Source organism: Pan paniscus, chromosome 20 (assembly GCF_029289425.2).
Source record: "Pan paniscus chromosome 20, NHGRI_mPanPan1-v2.0_pri, whole genome shotgun sequence".
Taxonomy (NCBI): domain Eukaryota; kingdom Metazoa; phylum Chordata; class Mammalia; order Primates; family Hominidae; genus Pan; species Pan paniscus.
Window position 1 is genome coordinate 45,086,878 of NC_073269.2, and position 19,365 is coordinate 45,106,242.

The 19,365-nt window shown below is 49.8% G+C and overlaps 1 protein-coding gene and 1 non-coding gene across 2 annotated transcripts; both read right to left on the reverse strand.

Moving 5' to 3' along the window:
- LGALS4 (galectin 4) lies at positions 1-19,267 on the reverse strand. The gene is made up of 10 exons (XM_034945631.3): positions 16,806-19,267; positions 16,395-16,483; positions 12,699-12,903; positions 10,419-10,553; positions 7,839-7,865; positions 7,712-7,750; positions 7,492-7,521; positions 6,308-6,396; positions 5,984-6,149; positions 1-5,902 (listed from the first exon to the last, which is right to left on the reverse strand). Exons 1-10 carry the CDS (start codon positions 16,848-16,850, stop codon positions 5,756-5,758), a joined length of 972 nt encoding a protein of 323 aa, XP_034801522.1. The 5' UTR covers positions 16,851-19,267; the 3' UTR covers positions 1-5,755.
- Positions 2,670-2,777, reverse strand: LOC112437935 (U6 spliceosomal RNA). The gene has a single exon (XR_003026437.1). It is a non-coding gene; the product is annotated as a U6 spliceosomal RNA (small nuclear RNA).
- Positions 19,268-19,365: the final 98 nt, after the last annotated feature.

A 19,365-nucleotide genomic window follows, 5' to 3' on the forward strand; every position in this document is an offset into this window, starting at 1 on the left:
TTGAGCCCAGGAGTTCAAGACCAGCCTGAGGCCGGGCGCGGTGGCTCACACTTGTAATCTCAGCACTTTGGGAGGCTGAGATGTGCGGATCACTTGAGCTCAGGAGCTCGAGACTAGCCTGGCCAACATGGCAAAACCCCATCTCTACTCAAAATACAAAAAATTAGCCAGGCGTGGTGGCACGCACCTGTAATCCCAGCTACTTGGGAGGCTGAGGCAGGAGAATTGCTTGAACCTGGTAGGCGGAGGCTGCAGTGAGCAGATAGAACCATTGCACTCCAGCCTGGGTGACAGAGCAAAGCTCTGTCTCAAAAAAAAAAAACAAAAAAAAAAACAACCTGGGCAATATAGGGAGACCTCATCTCTACAAAAAATAATTTTAGCTGGGCATGGTGGTACACACCTGTGGTCCCAGTTACTCGGGAGGCTGAGCTAGGAGGATGGCTTGAGCTGGAGAGGTCGAGCCTGCAGTGAGCCATGATCGCTCCACTGCACTCCCGCTTGAGCAACAGAGTGAAACCCTGTTTCAGAAACAAAACAAAACAAAAAAGAACAACTAAAAGAAACCCCATACCCATAAGCAGTCACTCCCCAACTTGCCCCTCCCCCAGCACCTGGCAATCACTAACCTACTTTCCAGCTGTATGGATTTGTGAATCTGCTTGTTTTCCACACGTGGAATCATACAATATGTGGCCCTGTGTATCTGGCTTCTTCCACGGAGCATCATGTTTTCAGGGTTTGTCCATGTCATAGCATGCATCAGCACTTCATTCCTTTTCATGGCTGAATGCTGTTCCAATGTGTGGATCGAATATACGCGTTTACCCATTCATCATGGTGAATAGTGGATATCTGGGTTGTTCCTACATCTTGGCTATTATGAATAATGCTGCTATGAACCTATTGTGTGAACATGTTTTCATGTCTCTTGGGTAAGTACCTAGGAGAATTTCTGGGTCAGGCCAGGTGCTGTGGCTCATGCCTGTAATTCCACCACTTTGGGAGGCCAAGGCAGATGGATCACCTGAGGTCAGGAGTTCGAGACCAGCCTGACCAACATGGAAAAGCCCCATCTCTACTAAAAATACAAAATTAACTGGGCATGGTGGTGCATGCCTGTAATCCCAGCTACTTGGGAGGCTGAGGCAGGAGAATCGCTTGAACCCAGGAGGTGGAGGTTTCAGCGAGCCGAGATCGCACCACTGCACTCCAGTCTGGGCATCAAGAGGGAAACTCCGTCTCAAAAAAGAAAAAAAAAAAAAGAATTCCTGGGTCACATGACTCTTTTAAGTTCCGTTTCAAAGAACTGCCAAACCATTTTCCAAAGTAACTGTAACATTTTACATTACCATCAGCAACATATGTGTTCCTATTTCTCCATGTTCTCTCCAACACTTGTTATTGTCTTTTTTTTTTTTTTTTTGAGACAGGGTCTTGTTCTGTTGTGTAGGCTGGAGTACAGTGGTGAAATCATGGCTCACTGCAGCCTCCACCTCCTGGGCTCAAGCAATTCTCCTACCTCAGGCCTCCCAATTAGTTGGAACTATAGGTGTGTGTCCCCATGCTTGGCTAATTTTTAAAAATTTTTTGTAGAGACAGGTTCTTGCTATGTTGCCCAGGCTGGTCCTGAACTCTTAGCCTCAAGTGATCCTCCCACCCCGGCCTCCCAAAGTGCTGGGATTACAGGCATGAGCCACCACACCTGACCTATCTGTCTTTTTTATTATAGCCATTCTAATAGGTTGGCTTCACCACTTGGTGAAGAGATGTCATGTGGTTTTGATTTGCATTTCCCTAATGACATGGGTTGCCGTTTATATATCTTCTTTGCAGAAATGTTTATCGAAATTTTCTGCCCATTTTAAATTGGATTTTTAAAAGGTATTATATAATCTTATCCATAAATATGTGTATAATTCTAAATGATATTTATTTTTTAATTTTTATTTTCGAGATGGGGTCTCACTATGCTGCCCAGGCTGGTCTCAAACTCCCAGGTTCAAACAGTCTTCCCACCTTAGCCTCCCAAGTAGCTAGGATTACAGGCAACTGCCACCACGCCTGGCAGGCTCTCTTTTTAAACAAAACCTCATTACCATTCTAACTCCTAAAAAATTTACAGTTCATATCATTGTATGATACAATGTTTGCAAAGTTTGTATGCAAAGGCTCCCCCAACATTTTATTATGAATTTTTTCAGACATGCAGAAAAGTTAAAAGAATTATTCTATGAATACCTCATATACCCTAACCAGATTCTATGTAACATTTTACTCAACTTGCTTTATCACACATAGATCCATCTATCCACCCTTCTATCCATCCATCACCATCTTCTTTTTTTCTTTTCTTCTTCTTCTTCTTTTTTTTTTTTTTTTTTTTTGAGAGGAGTCTCACTCTGTTGCCAGGCTGGAGTGCAGTGGCGCGATCTCGGCTCACTGCAACCTCTGCCTCCCCGGTTCAAGCGATTCTCCTGCCCCAGCCTCCCGAGTAGCTGGGATTACAGGCACCCGCCACTATGCCTGGCTAATTTTTTGTATTTTTGGTAGAGACAGAGTTTCACCACGTTGGCCAGGCTGGTCTCAAAAATTCCTGACCTTGTGATTCACCTGCCTCGGCCTCCCAAAGTGTTGGGATTACATGCGTGAGCCACCACACCTGGCCAAAAAATATGGAACGCTTCACGAATTTGCATGTCATCCTTGCGCAGGGGCCATGCTAATCTACTCTGCATCATTCCAGATTTTAGTATATGTGCTGCCGAAGCGAGCACTATTTCTTTATTTTATTTTAATATTTTGTATTTTTTTAGAAACAGAGTTTTGCTCTGTTGTCCAGGCTAGAGTGCAGTGGCCTGATTATGGTTCATGGCAGCGTTGAACTCCTGGGCACAAGCCAACCTCCTGCCTCAGCCTCCCTAGCAGCTGGAACTACAGATGTTTGCTACCACATCTGGCTTACTTTTTTATTTTTTGTAGAGACAAGGTCTCGCCATGTTGCCCAGGCTGGTCTTGAACTCCTGGGCTCAAGCAATCTTCCCCCCTCGTCTCCCAAAGTGCTGGGATTACAGGCTCATGCCATCGCACCCAGCCATCATTTTATTTACTTATCCATTCGAAGTAAATTGTAAACATCAGTATTTGTCACCCCTAAACATTTCAGAAGTACATCATTAGCTAGAGTACAATATTTGTTTATGATTCTTTCCTTGTGGTAAGCTTTGCGGAAAGATTCTTTGTTTATATCGGTGAAATGCACAAATCTAAAATGTACAGTTGGCTGGGCACAGCGGCTCACACCAGTAATCCCGACACTTTGGGCGGCTAGGGCAGGAGCATTGCTTGAGCCCAGGGAGTTGAGATCAGCCTGAGCAACATAAGGAGACCCCCGTCTTTATAAATATATATTTTTTTAATTAGCTGGGCATGGTGGTGCACACCTGTGGTCCCAGCTACCTGGGAGGCTGGAGTGGGAGGATCACTTGAGTCCCAGAGGTTGAGCCTGCAATGAGCTGTGATCACATCACTGCACTCCAGCCTGGGCAATAGAGTGAGATCCTGTCTCAATAAAAACAAAAATAAAAAGAATTTAATAAAATAAAATATACAGCCAATGAGTTCTAACAAATGCACAGAGCTGTGTGACCTAGGGTATGGAACATATCCATCACTCCAGAAAGTTGCTTTAGACATGCAAACATTTAAACTTAATTTGAGTCAAGCTAATAACCGGTTTTACAGCATTTTATCCAATTAATAATATAGAGGGTTTAATTCGTCACTTCATTGTTTGTCCTGAAGCTTGCTAACCCATTACATCAGAAAGCCATCCCAGCTAATTTGAAAGTGGATGAGTCAGTGACTGGTGAATAAGTAAACACAAGAGTGAATAAAGAATAGATGGATGAATGAAAATGTAAAGAAATCAGCCGGGGGCAGTGGCTCATGCCTGTAATCCCAGCACTTTGGGAGGCCAAGGTGGGCGGATCACGAGTCAAGAGATCGAGACCATCCTGGCCAACATGGTGAAACCCTGTTTCTACTAAAAATACAAAAATTAGCTGGGCATGGTGGCGCATGCCTGTAGCCCCAGCTACTCAGGAGGCTGAAGCAGGAGAATCACTTGAACCCATGAGGTGGAGGTTGCAGTGAGCTGAGATGGCACCACTGCACTCCAGCCTGGCGACAGAGCAAGACTCCATCTCAAAAAAAAAAAAAAAAGAAAGAAAGAAAGAAAAAAAAGAAATAAATCAATGAATGGGCCAGGCACGGTGGCCCACGTCTGTAATCCCAGCACTTTGGGAGGCGGAGGCAGGCGCACCACCTAAGGTCAGGAGTTCAAGACCAGCCTGGCCAACATGGCAAAACCCTGTCTCTACTAAAAATACAAAAATTAGCCGAGCGTGGTGGCGGGTGCCTGTAATTCCAGCTACTCAGGAGGCTGAGGCAGGAGAATTGCTTGAACGGGAGATGGCGGTTGCAGTGACCTGAGACAGCACCATTGCACTCCAGCCTGGGTGACAAGAGCAAAACTCTGTCTCAAAAAAATAAATAAATAAAAATAAAAACAAGAAATCAATGAATGATGAAATCAGCAAAAGAGTGATTTGATGAAAGCATGGTTGGGTGGACAGATGGAGAGAAGAAAACATAAATGAATGGATAACTTTCCAGCTTGAGTTGGAAAAGGGTTGGAAAAAATAGATAATGAAGAGATGAATGGATAATTGGATAGAAAGAGATGGAAAAGTGATGAATTGCTGAATGGAGGGATGAATGGGCATATGGAGGACAAATGGATGACTGTGATGGAAAGCAGAGAATTACATGGACAAATGGAGGGATGAATAAATGAATGGATGGACGAAAGTTAGACTTCGTAAGGATGGCTGAATGAATAGACAGATAGACTGGTATATGGTTAGATGTTTGGATGGATGGAGATGATGATGGATGATCAGATGCATGGTGATGGATAAAAGGTTGAATGAAAGAATGGATGGATAAACAGCTGGATAGAGCTAGATAGACTGGTGAGTAGATGAATAGTTGCATGTTTGGATGAATGGGTGAACATATGGTTGACTGGATGTTTGGAGAGATTGATGATGAGATGATGGGTGCAGAGGTAAATGGATGGGTAGATGGATAAAGGGTTGGATGAAAGGATGGTTGAACAATCAGCTCAATGGATGGATTGATGAGGTCTAGATGGTTGGATGTTTGATTGATGGATGGTTGGATGGACTTTTGGTTGGATACATGGAGAGACTGATGGATGTTGGGATACATGAGTGGAGAGATGGATGCATGGATGGATGGAACGACAGGCTGTATAGTGGTTAAGTGTGCAGATCCTTGGGAGCCAGATCAGCTGGATTTGAATCCTCCTTCTGCCATTTATGCAATGTATAATTTGGGCAATTTGTTTTATTTTCCTTTGTTTCCTCATCTGTTACAGAGGGATGATAATAATTGTTTCTACCTCTTGGGGTTGCTGTGAGAAGTGAATGAGCCCTAAATCAGTGCTTGGGGCATAACCAGATTTATGATGACAGGAGGATGGATGGTCAGATGACTGGATGGATGAAGGATAGATGAAGTGCATGACTGAACCAAGGAAGGGAAGAGTAGCCGGGGAGCAGATGGAGACACATACTCATGAGACACCCTCAGACATTTTATTAGGGGCTTAGAAAGGAGTCCTAGGGGATAATTCTGTTTTCCCATGAGTTATGGCCCCAGGAATAGATTAGATCTGGACATAGGACAAGGTGACATCACCCTGGATTTCCAACGTGTCCACCCTCTGGAAGGCCGAGAGGCGATGGGCAAAGTCAAAGAGGTGCTGGCCATTGGCGTAAACCTTGAAGCGATCCAAGCCACAGCGAATGGACAGCTGCAGGGAGAGGGGTGGGCATGAGGCCAGGGCCAGGACTGAGGCCCTGGAAGGAAGTGGGAAAAGAGAGCTCAGACTCACATCAAAGAACTGTCCGGGACCAAATGGGTTGTGGGTGATCTTCTTCTCCTCGGATCCCCACGAGCCATTCAGAAGGCTGTTCCGGACCACGGTACCGTTGCCCATGCGGGGATTAATGTGCAGAGCTATGTCCCCTGAGGAGCCCACCTTGAAGTCGATGGCAAAGCTGGGGACAGAGAGGGAGGGGGGAGTCAGATGGAGTCCAGTGGGAAGGGGCCTGTGGGCTGGACCTCTGAATCCCTAAAGGAGGAGGGGACAGAGGGTCTAGACTGTTGGGTCTGAGGGAGGAGGGGGCTGGGGGTTCCCACCTAGTTTACATTATACCTCTTGCCTGTGGGAGGCACATAGCCCTTGATTATGATGGTTCTTCGAGCTGTGAGCCCTCCTTGCAGCCTCCCGAAATATGGCACAGGCTGTGGGAAGAGAACGGGGGGTCCCATTCTCTCTCAGCTTAGCAGAGCCAGATGTGGGAAGAAATTTTCTTTTTCTTTTCTTTTCTTTCCTGTCTTTTTTTCTTATAAGAGATGGGGTCTTACTCTGTCACCCAGGCTGGAGTGCAGTGGCATGATCAAGCCTCACTGCAGCCTCAAACTGCTGGGCTCAAGCAATCCTCCCATCTCAGCCTCCCGAAGTGCTGGGATTACAGGCGTGAGCCACCACGCCCAGCCTTGCAGGAACAAAGGAACAAATTTTGTTTTTTTTTAGGCAGAGTCTCCCTCTGACACCCAGGCTGGAGTGCAGTGGCACAATCTCAGCTCACTGCAACCTCTGCCTCCTAGGTTCAAGCAATTCTGCTGCCTCAGCCTCCCTAGTAGCTGGGATTACAGGTGTGCACCACCACAACTGGCTAACTTTTGTCATTTTAGTAGAGACGGGGATTCATCATGTTGACCAGGCTGATCTGGAACTCTTGACCTCAAGTGATCCACCTGCCTTGGCCTCCCAAAGGGCTGGGATTATAGGCATGAGCCACCGTGTCTGGCCAAGAATAAATTTTTTTTCTTTTCTTTTTTTTTTTTTTTTTGAGACGGAGTCTCGTTCTGTCACCAGGTTGGAGTACTGTGGCACGATCCCGGCTCACTGCAACCTCCGACTCCCTGGTTCAAGCGATTCTCCTGCCTCAGCTTCCTGAGTAGCTGGGATTACAGGCGCGCGCCACCATGCCCAGCTAATTTTTGTATTTTTAGTAGAGACAGAGTTTCACTATGCTGGCCAGGATGGTCTCGATCTCCTGACCTCGTGATCTGTCCGCCTTGGCATCCCAAAGTGCTGGGATTACAGGCGTGAGCCACCACGTCCAGCCCAAGAACAAATTTTCTGAGAGGTCCCACTCCTCCTGGAAAACATCCCCAATTCCTTCTGCTCCCTAAACCTGACCACGAACTCTATCTACCCTTCCCCTACCTCCCACCCCAAAACCCTCAGCCCACTCCCTTTCTGGCTGTCTCAGATTCCCTGGAGATCCGTGCCCCCTCCCCACCATCCATCTCTGTTTCCCCAAGCCATACCGGGTTGAAGGTTGGGGGTCCTTCCATGGTCTGTGAAGTGAGGAAGAAGCGATATTATTCTCCAAGAGTCGACAGATATCTATGACACACCCATTAGACTCCGGCGTTTCTCTAGGTGCTGGGTTAGTACACCTTGGGCTGCAACCCCTCTTAGCTCCCCCTACCCCAATTCTCACCATTCCCACTCCCCACCCAGGGCCCTCCCAGCCCTCCCACTCACGGGCAGGCTGTTCAGCTGTTGATGGCAATGTCCGGGACCCTGAACGATGGACGGAAAGCAGGAAGGGTGAGAGGGGCTGAGGGACCCCACTAGGGGGGAAGACCCTCACCCATCAGCAAGTACTTACAGGGTAAGGTGGCATCATCGGGGGTCCCTGTGGGCACAGAAAGAGAAAGCGGTTATGAGAGGGTCCCCAGATTTGGGACTGAAAGATGTTGAGAGTGCCTGCCCTGGGGTGGCCCACCACCACCATCACTATGCCAGAGAACTCTGGCATCAAAGGGTGGCACCCCGATCACAGATTCACGGAGAGGGGCACCCCATGTTCGGGGATCGCTGATGCCCAGTGAGTCACCCCAAAGCTTTAGGACAATGCTTGGGCCATTTCGTTCTCTGTGCCCTTCCCCTTGCTGTCTTCCTGCTGTCCCGGGGCCCTTACTCGCTGATCTTGATCTCAGTTTCTGCCTCTGTCTCTGTGTCTCTGCCTCTCTCTCTGTCTTGGCCACACCTCAGCGCAGGGGCTTCCTTCTGCCAAACACTTTTATTTATTTTATTTTATTTATTTATTTGAGATGGAATTTCGCTCTTGTTGCCCAGGGTGCCGTGCAGTGGCACGATCTCTGCTCACCTCAACCTCTGCCTCCCGGGTTCAAGTGATTCTCCTGTCTCAGCCTCCGGTGTAGCTGGGATTACAAGCATGCGCCACCATGCCCGGCTAATTTTGTATTTTTAATAGAGACGGGGTTTCTCCATGTTGGTCAGGCTGGTCTCAAACTCCCGACCTCAGGTGATCCGCTCGCCTCACCCTCCCAAGTCTAACACCTTTAACTTTTACTCTCTCTCTTTCTCTCTGTTACCTTCTCTTTTCTCCTCCTTGTAATTAACTCCTTTCTGCCTTGACTTCTATTCTCAGCCAGCTATTCTGAAAGCCTTTTAAAAGTAGCTTTATATAGCCGGGCGTGGTGGCAGGTGCCTGTAATCACAGCTACTTGGGAGGCTGAGGAAGGAGAATTGCTTAAACCTGGGAAGCAGAGGGTGCAGTGAGCTGAGATCATGCCACTGCACTCCAACCTGGGCCACAGAGCGAGACTCCATCTAAAAAAAACCCAAAAAACAAAAACAAACAAACAAATAAACGTAGCTTTATAAGCTGGGCGCTGTGGCTCACGCCTGTAATCTCAGGACTTTGGGAGGCTGAGGTGGGTGGATCACCTGAGGTCAGGAGTTCAAGACCAGCCTGGACAACATAGGAAAATTCCTCCCCTCTGTCTTTACAAAAAATTTAAAAACTAGCTGGGGCTGGTGGTGCGTGCCTGTAGTCCCAGCTACTCAGGAGGCTGAGGTGGGAGGATCACTTGAACCCAGGAAGTCAAGAATACAGTAAGCTGTGATTGCACCACCACACTCCAGCCTGGGTGACAGAGCCAGACCCTGCCTCAAAAATAATAATAATAATAATAAAATTAAATAAAATTGATAAACTCAATTTAATTGTATGTTATTTATTTTTAATGATTGTGTTAAGCAACCTCTAGGGAATTCATTCACTATTGTGTGTTCTTTGCCTTTCCTTATCCTCACTTTCTGACTCACCTTACACACTTCCTCCTACTCCAGGAAGCACTTCCTTCCTGACCCATGACTAGTCAAGCCCTTCCTTTAGGCTCCCAAACCTCCTTCATACTCCATATCCCAGCCCCTGCCCCTCTGCCTGTGCCCTCCCTATCACAGCCCTGACCATTTCTGGGCTGTCACTCTCTGATGCCATGTCTGTGAGCCCAGTGAGGTCAGGGCCCAGAGATATCTCAGTCATTCCTGTCTCCAGCCCTGGGCCTGACCCCTCTGCCTGCCTCCACCCACCCCCCATCCTGGCCCTGATCCCTCTGTCTGGGCCCAAATCCAACTGCAACCCTTCAGCCTGGGCCTCCCCATCCCGGCCTTGATCCCTTGCAGTGATGGGTCTGTCTTCCCAGCGGGCTCCTTTGATCATCACTGGGCTCTTGGCATAACTCAGCAGAGGGAGATGCTTGGGAAATAAATGAATGTGGAACGCGCTGGGCACCATGGCTCACACCTGTAATCCCAGCACTCTGGGAGACTGTAGCCAGCAGATCACTTGAGGCCAGGAGTTCAAGACCAGCCTGGCCAACATGGTGAAACCCCGTATCTACTAAAAATACAAAAATTAGCCAGATGTGATGGTGGGTGCCTGTAATCCCAGCTACTTGGGAGGCTGAGGCAGGAGAATCGCTTAAAACTGGGAGGCAGAGGTTGCAGTGAGCCAGAATCACGCCACTGTACTCCAGCCTGGGCAACAGAGCAAGACTCCATCTCAAAAAGAAAAAATAGACCAACTGTGGTGGCTCACGCCTGTAATCCCAGCACTTTGGGAAGTCGAGGCGGGTGGATCATGAGGTAAGGAGATCGAGACCATCCTGGCTAACACAGTGAAACCCTGTCTCTACTAAAAATACAAAAAAATTAGCCGGGCGTGGTGGCAGGCTCCTGTAGTCCCAGCTATTTGGGAGGCTGAGGCAGGAAAATGGCGTGAACCCGGGAGGCGGAGCTTGCAGTGAGCTGAGATTGCGCCACTGCACTCCAACCTGGGCGACAGAGCGAGACTCCATCTCAAAAAAAAAAAGAAAAAAAATGAATGTGGAACTGAATTTAGAAAGGAAGGACGCAAGAAGGGTGGGACCCCTCACACCTGGGGCCGGGGGGGCTGGCCTCCGATGAAGTTGATTGATTGAAGTTGCAGATCCCCATCCACTTGCAGGTGGGTGACCATCTGTAGGGGAAGCCGGTGCCCGTACTCATAGAAGGGATTTCCATTTACCACCACCTGGAGGGCAGAGATAGGAGGTCAGGAGTCAGCACCCATGATCCTGGGAAGGTACAAACAGGAAGCAAGGGCAGGGCGCCCTGGCTCACGCCTCTAATCCCAGCACTTTGGGAGGCTGAGGTGGGTGGATCATTTGAGATCAGGAGTTTGAGACCAGCCTGGCCAACATGGTGAAACCCCGTCTCTACTAAAAAAACAAAAACTAGCCAGGCATGGTGGCGGGCACCTGTAATCCCAGATACTCGGGAGGCTGAGGCAGGAGAATCGCCTGAACCCGGGAGGTGGAGGTTGCAGTGAGCGGAGATCACGCTGCTGCACTCCAGCCTGGGCGACAGAGCAAGACTCTGTCTCAAAAAAAAGAAAAAAAGCAAGGAACAGGGATCTTTTTCATTGGGAGTCGATAGTCTTGGGGATGAGCTGGGACAGCCTCAGCATCAGGAACCTTGGAGTCCACAGCTCAGAGGTCAAGCTAAGGTCAAAAGTCAGCTCACTGGCCGGGCGCAGTGGCTCATGCCTGTAATCCCAGCACTTTAGGAAGCCAAGGTGGGGGATCATTTGAGATCAAGAGTTCGAGACCAGCTTGAGCAACATAGCAAGACCCCATCTTTACAAAAATATACAAAAATTAGCCGGGCGTGGTGGTGTGCACCTAGAGTCCCAGCTACTCCGGAGGCTAATGTGAGAGGATCACCTGAGCCCGGGGAGGTTGAGGCCGTAGTTAGCTGTTTGCATCACTGCACTCCAGCCTGGGCAACAGAGCGAGACCCAGTCTCAAGAGGAAAAAAAAAAGTACACGTTTTGCAAAAAACACAAAGTGGTAGGAGGAAATACACATGAAATGTATTACAAGACTCTCAGCAGTAGGGTAATGGGACTAAGGAAAAGCGCTAAAAGAGGATTTTTAAAAATAGGCAGGAAACGGCCGCCCTTCGTCTGGGAGGTGGGGAGCGCCTCTGCCCCGCCGCCCCGTCTGGGAGGTGGGGAGCGCCTCTGCCAGGCCGCCCCGTCTGGGAAGTGTACCCAACAGCTCCGAAGAGACAGCGACCATCAAGAACGGGCCATGATGACGATGGCGGTTTTGTCGAAAAGAAAAGGGGGAAATGTGGGGAAAAGAAAGAGAGATCAGATTGTTACTGTGTCTGTGTAGAAAGAAGTAGACATAGGAGACTCCATTTTGTTCTGTACTAAGAAAAATTCTTCTGCTTTGAGATGCTGTTAATCTGTAACCTTACCCTGTGCTCCCTGAGACATGTGCTGTGTCAACTCAGGGTTAAATGGATTAAGGGCTGTGCAGGATGTGCTTTGTTAAACAGATGCTTGAAGGTAGCATGCTCCTTAAGAGTCATCACCACTCCCTAATCTCAAGTACCCAGGGACACAAACACTGCGGAAGGCCGCAGGGACGTCTGCCTAGGAAAGCCAGAGACCTTTGTTCACGTGTTTATCTGCTGACCTTCTCTCCACTATTATCCTATGACCCTGCGACATCCCCCTCTCTGAGAAACACCCAAGAATGATCAATAAAAATAAATAAGTAAATAAATAAATAATAAAATAAAATAGGCAGGAAAGAAGGAAAAGAAAAGAAAGAAGCTGACATAAAAAGTGGGGATGGAAAAAGGAAATAAATGAAGGAGGGAAGGAGAGAGAAGGAAGAAGAGAGGAGGGAAGGGGGGAAGGAAGGAGGGAAGGAAAGAGGAGAGAACAGAGAAAGAGGAAGGAAAAAGAGGAAAAAGAAGGAAGGGGCTGGGCGTGGTGGCTCACGCCTGTAATTCCAGCACTTTGGGAGGCCGAGGAGGGCAGAACACCTGAGGTCGGGAGTTCGAGGCCAGCCTGGGCAACATGGTGAAACCCCATCTCTACTCAAAATACAGAAATTAGCTGAGCGTGGTGGCACGCACCTATAATCCCAGCTACTCGGGAGGCTGAGGCAGGAGAAGCTCTTGAACCCAGCAGGCAGAGGTTGCAGTAAGCTGAGATCATGCCACTGCACTCCAGCCTGGGCAACAGAGTGAAACTCCATCTTAAAAAAAAAAAAAAAAAGAGAAAGAAAGAAAGAAAAGGAAGGAAGGCGGGAAGGAAGGAAGCAGCCAAGATGGCGCCACTGCACTCCAGCTCGGGAAACAAGAGAGAAAGCATGCAGACCTTGTAGTGCTCAGCCAGGACTATGAAGACCAGCTCGAAGGCGGCACCCTTTTTGAAGGGCATGCTCCTCTTCCTCTCCTCGCTGCCCCACTTCCCGCCCTGCAACGTGTTGAAGACCACCTTGTCCCAGCCGTCAAACCGCGGATTGAAGTGGAAGGCGATGTCTGAGCCCGGATCCTGCCCAACCACAAAGTTCACGAAGAACCTGGCGGGACACAAAGGGCTCATTCCCCTGGTGCCACCTCCCGGTGCCTGGGGGCCTCCTCCAGGAAGCCCTCTCCCCACCGCCCTGTCCTGGGCCTCCCTGACCCGGACCTCAGCACCAGCTCTGAGGGGCAACCTTGGCACTGTGGGCCACGGCGTGGAGAGGACTTGAGTTCTGAGGGGGGCAGATTCCCACCACCACACCTTCGCTCACAGCCTTTCTTTCTTTTTTTTTTTTTTTTTTTTTTTTTTTTTTTTGAGATGGAGTCTTGCTCTGTCGCCCAGGCTGGAGTTGGAGTGCCACAATCTCAGCTCACTGCAACCTCCGCCTCCTGGATTCCAGTGATTCTCCTGCCTCAGCCTCCCAAGTAGCTGGGATTACAGGCGTGCACCACCACGTCCGGCTAATTTTTGTATTTTTAGTAGAGACAGGGTTTCACCATGTTGGCCAGGCTGATCTCAAACTCCTGACCTCAGGTGATCCACCTGCCTCGGCTTCCCAAAGTGCTGGGATTACAGGTGTGAGACACCGTGCCTGACGTTTTTTTTCTTGAGACAGGGTCTTGTGTTCTCACCCTGTCCCCCAGGCTGGCGTGCAGTGGCCACGATGGTGGCTCACTGCAGCCTCAACCTCCTGGGTCAACTGATTCTCCTGCCTCAGCCTCCCTAGTAGCTGGGACTACAGGTGCATGCCACTATGCCTGGCTTTTTTTTTTTTTTTTTGTAGAGATGGGGTCTCACTATGTTGCCCAGGCTGGTCTCAAACTCCCGGGCTCAAGCAATCCTACCACCTCGGCCTCTCAGAGTGCTGGGATTACAGGTGTGAGTTGCTGTACCCAGCCCACCTTGCCTTCTTAGACCACCTCCTCCACCCTCTTCCCAACTTCCAGTTATGACTGCTACAAGTCTGCCACGGGCCAGGCCCTGTCCTATGCACTTTGGGTCTCCCTGCTCCCCTCCTGGCCCTGAAGATCGTTTCCCTCATGCAGCCAGAGGGTCCCTGTGTACACCCATGACGCATCACATTCCGCACCCCGGGCACACCAGCATCCTTGAAATTACTCCCCAGGACAGGCCTGTCTCAGGGCCTTTGCACTGGCTGTTCCCTCTGCCTGGAAGGCCCTTCCCTCAGCTGTCCCTGGGGATCCCTCTCTCCGTTCCTTCTGTTCTTTGCTGATATGTTCCCTTCCCAGGCAGGCCTTCTCTGGCCACCTTTTTAATTTTTTTGAGACAGTCTCCCTTTGTCACCTAGGCTGGAGTGCAGTGATGCGATCTCAGCTCACTGCAAACTCTGCCTTCAGGATTCAAGTGATTCTCCCACATCAGGCTCCCAAGTAGCTGGGATTACAGGCACCTGTCACCATGCCTGGCTAATTTTGTATTTTCAGCAGAGATGAGATTTCGCCTTTTTTTTTTTTTTTTTTTTTGAGATGGAGTCTCGCTCTGTTGCCCAGGCTGGAGTGCAGTGGCGCAATCTTGGCTCACTGCAAGCTCCGCCTCCTGGTTTCACGCCATTCTCCTGCCTCAGCCTCCCGAGTAGCTGGGACTACAGGCGCCCGCCACCATGCCCAGCTAATTTTTTGTATTTTTAGTAGAGACGGGGTTTCACTGTGTTAGCCAGGATGGTCTCGATCTCCTGACCTCGTGATCCGCCCGTTGATCTCCTGACCTCGTGATCCGCCCGTCTCTGCCTCCCAAGGTGCTGGGATTACAGACGTGAGCCACCGCGCCCAGCCAGATGCGATTTTGCCATTTTGGCCAGGCTAGTCTCGAGCTCCTGACCTCAGGTGATCTGCCTGGCTTAGCCACCCAAAGTGCTGGGATTACAGGCGTGAGCCACCATGCCCGGCCAGGCCACCCTATTTAAGGGGACAATTTAAAGGGAACCTCTGTCCGCACATACACTCCCCATCTCCCTTCCCTCCTCATTTTCTTCATAGCACTTAATATCATCTGACATCTTACATATTCGACTTTTTTTTTTTTTTTTTGAGACAGAGTCTCACTCTTGTTGCCCAGGCTGGAGTGCAATGGCACGATCTCGGCTCACTGAAACCTCCACTTCCCAGGTTCAAGTGATTCTCCTGCCTCAGCCTCCTGAGTAGCTGGGATTACAGGCATGCGCCACCACGCCCTGGTAATTTTGTATTTTTAGTAGAGACAGGGTTTCTCCATTTTGGTAAGGCTGGTCTCGAACTCCTAATCTCAGGTGATCCGCCTGCCTAGGCCTCCTAAAGTGCTGGGATTACAGGCCTGAGCTACCGCGCCCGGCCTGGACTTATTTTTTATGTTTCCCCTACTAGGACATCAGCTCCACGAGGGCAGGGGTCTCTGTCCTGTTCACTCCTCCATCCCTAGTGCCAGGACACAGAATGGGCACTCAATGAAGAAGTAAACAATAAATAAATAAACAACAGGCTGGGCAGAGTGGCTCGCACCAATGCCTGATCCTCCCAGCACTTTAGGAGGCCGAGGCTAGAGGATCGCTTGAGCACAGGAGTTCAAGACCAGCCTGGGCAACATAACAAGACGTTGTCTCTACAAAACAAATAATAATAATAAATAAAAATTAAAAATTAAATTAGTTGGGCATGGTGGCACATGTCTGTAGTCCCATCTGCTTGGAAAGATGAGGTAGGAGGGTCACTTTAGCCCAGGAGTTGGAGGCCGAAGTGAGCTATAATATTGTGCCACTGCACTCCAGCTTGGGCAACAGAGCAAGACCCTATCTCTAAGGAAAAAAAAAGTCCTATGAGGCCAATTATTATCAATGTGTTAAGGCCCTTTTTAAAAAGCTAAGACTGGGCCAGGCGCAGTGGCTCACGCCTGTAATCCCAGCACTTTGGGAGGCCGAGATGGGCGGATCACTTCAGGTCAGGAGTTTGAAACCAGCCTGACCAACATGGTGAAACCCCGTCTCTACTAAAAATACAAAAATTAGCCAGTGTGCTGGCACATGCCTGTAATCCCAGCTACTCAAGAGGCTGAGGCAGGAGAATCACTTGAACCTGGGAGACAGAGGTTGCAGTGAGCCAAGATCATGCCATTGCACTCCAGCCTGGGCGACAAGAGCAAAACTCCATCTCAAAAAAAAAAAAAAAAAAAACAGAAAAGAAAAGAAAATGAAGCACAGAGAGGTATAGTCACTTTCACTCTTTCACCAACACAGAGCTGGGGAGTGGCAGAGCTGGGATTTTAACTCGGGGACCCGGCTCTGAGCCTGTGATCTGAATTCCTGCCATTGCACCCATCAGCTTCAGTCTAATGTCCAACTCAGGGGCTGCCTCTCAAGGTGAGCCCTCCCTGAACCTTCTGGCCCCCACGTCCCCACTCCTGATCTGCCCCAGATTCATCTCTGGCTATTGGGTGGGGCAGAAAAAGAGTCCCCTCTCCACCAGGGTGGGGTAAGGGCAGAAAGCCCCCAACAGCCAGGCCCAGAGCACCCAGTTGGAAGTCCCCTGCCAGCCCGGCCTGGCTTGGGGAGGCTCTTACCGCTTCATGTGCTCGCTGGCCACTCCTTGGATGTAAACAGACATTCCCACGTTGAGCCCGCCCGGGATGGGCTGGTAGTAAGGCAGCGTCTGGAGAAGAGGCCTGGTGAGGGGACTCACAAGCCATCTGCTTGTTGCAGCCTTTACCCCTCCCAGAAAAGCCCCCCAGTCCCTTAAGCAGGAGAGAGGAAACCATGGGGGAGGACCAGGTTGAAGATGACGAGGGCCAACAGTTAGACGTGGACACAGACAGCCTGAGGTCAGGGTAGGAGTAAATCGAGGGTCGGGGTCAGCTTTGGGTAAATCAGACCACAGAGTCAGATGGGGCCCCCCAGGATCAGAGTGGGGAAAATTGGTGTGAGGGCTTATGGACGGAGCTGCGGGCGGGGTGGGGCCTGAGCTGGCATCTCACCGGGTTGTAGGTGGGCTGGTAGCCCGGTGCGGGGACATAGGCCATCGCTCGAGGCTGCGCTAGTGGCTGGTCCTGTGAGAAGAGCTGCAGGAGTGGGAGATGGTGGCGGATGGCAGGCGGTGGTGGCTCTTATACCCAGGGTAAGGGAGTGGCTGGCAGGGGAGGGTCCACAGGGCTCCTCTTCTGGGACTCTCAGGCTGTCGGCTTCTCCTAGAGTGCACCCTAGTCTCCCTTCCCTTGCCAGCTTCCCTGGTGACCAGCCAGGACCCAAATCACCTGGGTCCCCTCCCCTACGCCCTCCTGCAAAGAGGAAGTGCTCATGAACTTCGGCCCTGCCAGGGCCTTATCAGAGCCCATAAAACCCTGCCCAGACTTCTGTTGGCAGAGGGAGGGTGAGACCAGGCAGGGCAGGGCAGGCTGCAGGAATGACCCAGGACAGGTGGGCAGCGAAGGAGAAGAACGCGGAGGAACTGCAAATTCCTGCCTCTCCCAGCAACTGTGAAGGGACCTACGTTGATTGCGTGCCCACCACACATCTTTACCACGTATGTTGTATTCTAGGGAGAGTGGTTTAGATTACTAGTCTGTGGAGCCAGAGGTTCTAGGTTCAAATCCTGCCTTTGCCACTTCTCAGCTGTATGATCATGGGTCGGTGCCTTACCCTCAATTTGCCCATGTGCTCATCTGTAAAATGGGGATATAGTAGTATTGGCTGGGTGCAGTGGCTCATGCCTGTAATCCCAGCACTTTGATTGGCTGAGGTGGATGGATCACCTGAGGGCAGGAGTTAGAGACCAGCCTGGCAAAATCCCAGTCTCTACTAAAAATACAAAAATTAGCCAGGCATGGTGGCGGGTGCCTATAATCCCATCTACTGGGAGGCTGAGGCAGGAGAATCACTTGAACCTGAGTGGAGGAGAGTGCAGTGAGCCGAGGTCACGCCACTGCACTCCAGCCTGGATGACAGATGGAGACTCTGTTTCAAAAAAAAAAAAAAAGGAATTCATAAGAGAGGAAACAAGTATTAAATAGCTATCAAAATACTTTAAAAATGAATTTGTGATCCAGTAATGCCTGTATGTTATTAATCTGCCAAATAAGAAGATCTAGCTGTGGGTCCAACAGCTACTCAGAAAAATAAATAAATCAATAGAACAGTAGTATCAGCCTTGGGCTGGGTGTGGTGGCTTGTGCCTACAATCCCAGCAATTTGGGAAGCTGAAGCAGGAGGACTGCTTGAGCCCAGGAGTTCAAGACCAGCCTGGGCAACATAGTGAGACCCCCAGTTCTACAAAAATAAAATAAAAATTAGCTGGGCATGGTAGCACACATCTGTATTCCTAGCTACTCAGAGGCTGAGGCAGGAGGATCGCTTGAACCCAGGAGTTCAAGGTTACAGTGAGCTATGATCATGCCACTGCACTCCAGCCTGGGTGACAGACTAAGACACCGTCTCTAAAAATAGCAACAATAATAGTCATAATAATAATAATAATAATAGTATCAACTTCATAGAGTCCTTGATCATTAAGATAATAAATGCTCAGAACAGGACATGGCATATAGAAGTCATTAACTTAATGCTTGGTCTCTTGCAGTCATTCCAAACATAAATCCGGAAGATTGGGATGATATATGGATAAAAAATCCCAAAGTTTTGTTGGTTTTGTTTGCTCATTTTTGAGACAGAGTCTTGCTCTATCACCCAGGCTGCAGTGCAGTGGCACCATCTCAGCTCACTGCAACCTCCACCTCCCAGGTTCAAGGGATTCTCCTGCCTCAGCCTTCTGAATAGCTGGGATTACAGGCTTACCCCACACCTGGCTAATTTTTGTATTTTTAGTAGAGACCAGGTTTTGCCATGTTGGCCAGGCTGGTCTCAAACTCCTGACCTCAAGTGATCCACCTGCCTCAACCTCCCAAAGTGCTGGAATTACAGGCATGAGCCACTGCATCTGGCCAGAAACCCCAAAGTCCTTTTTTGTTTTGTTTTTTCTTTTTTTGAGACAGAGTCTCACTCTGTCACCCAGGCTGGACTGCAGCAGCATGATCTCAGCTCACTGCAAACTCGCCTCCTGGATTCAAGGATTCTCCTGCCTCAGCCTCCCGAGTAGCTGGGACTGGAGGCACCTGCCACCACACCTGGCTAATTTTTGTATTTTTAGTAGAGACTGGGTTTCAACATGTTGACTAGGCTGGTTGCAAACTCCTGAGCTCAGGCAATCCATCTGCGTCAGCCTCCAAAAGTGCTGGGATTACAGGTGTGAGACGCCAGCATCAGATCCCATGTGCTGTGCAGTGAGAGGTGCCAGGCAGGGCACGAACGCCACCCTCAACCCCAGGGCAGGCAGGGAGACCAGGAAGCCTTGCAACCCAGAGGGACCCCAGCGACTTTTGCTCACTCCCTCCGCCCCTGAATTCCTTGTGCCCCTCGCCTGCCCGCTGCCAGTCTGAATGGCCATCACCTCCATGCCACCCATTCCCATGCATCCAACCTCTAGCCCCAGCCTTCAGGACTGCAGTCTCTGGAGCCCCTAGGTGCATCCCAGCCCCTCCCACC

Excerpts from the sequence above, each read along its gene's own strand:
- LGALS4 (XM_034945631.3), bottom strand. The coding sequence starts at position 16,850 with ATGGCCTATGTCCCCGCACCGGGCTACCAGCCCACCTACAACCCG. Across the intron at positions 10,554-12,698 it reads TCCTGGCTGAGCACTACAAG|GTGGTGGTAAATGGAAATCC; the intron begins GTCTGCATGCTT and ends TCTGCCCTCCAG. Across the intron at positions 7,522-7,711 it reads AACAGCTGAACAGCCTGCCC|ACCATGGAAGGACCCCCAAC; the intron begins GTGAGTGGGAGG and ends CTCACTTCACAG.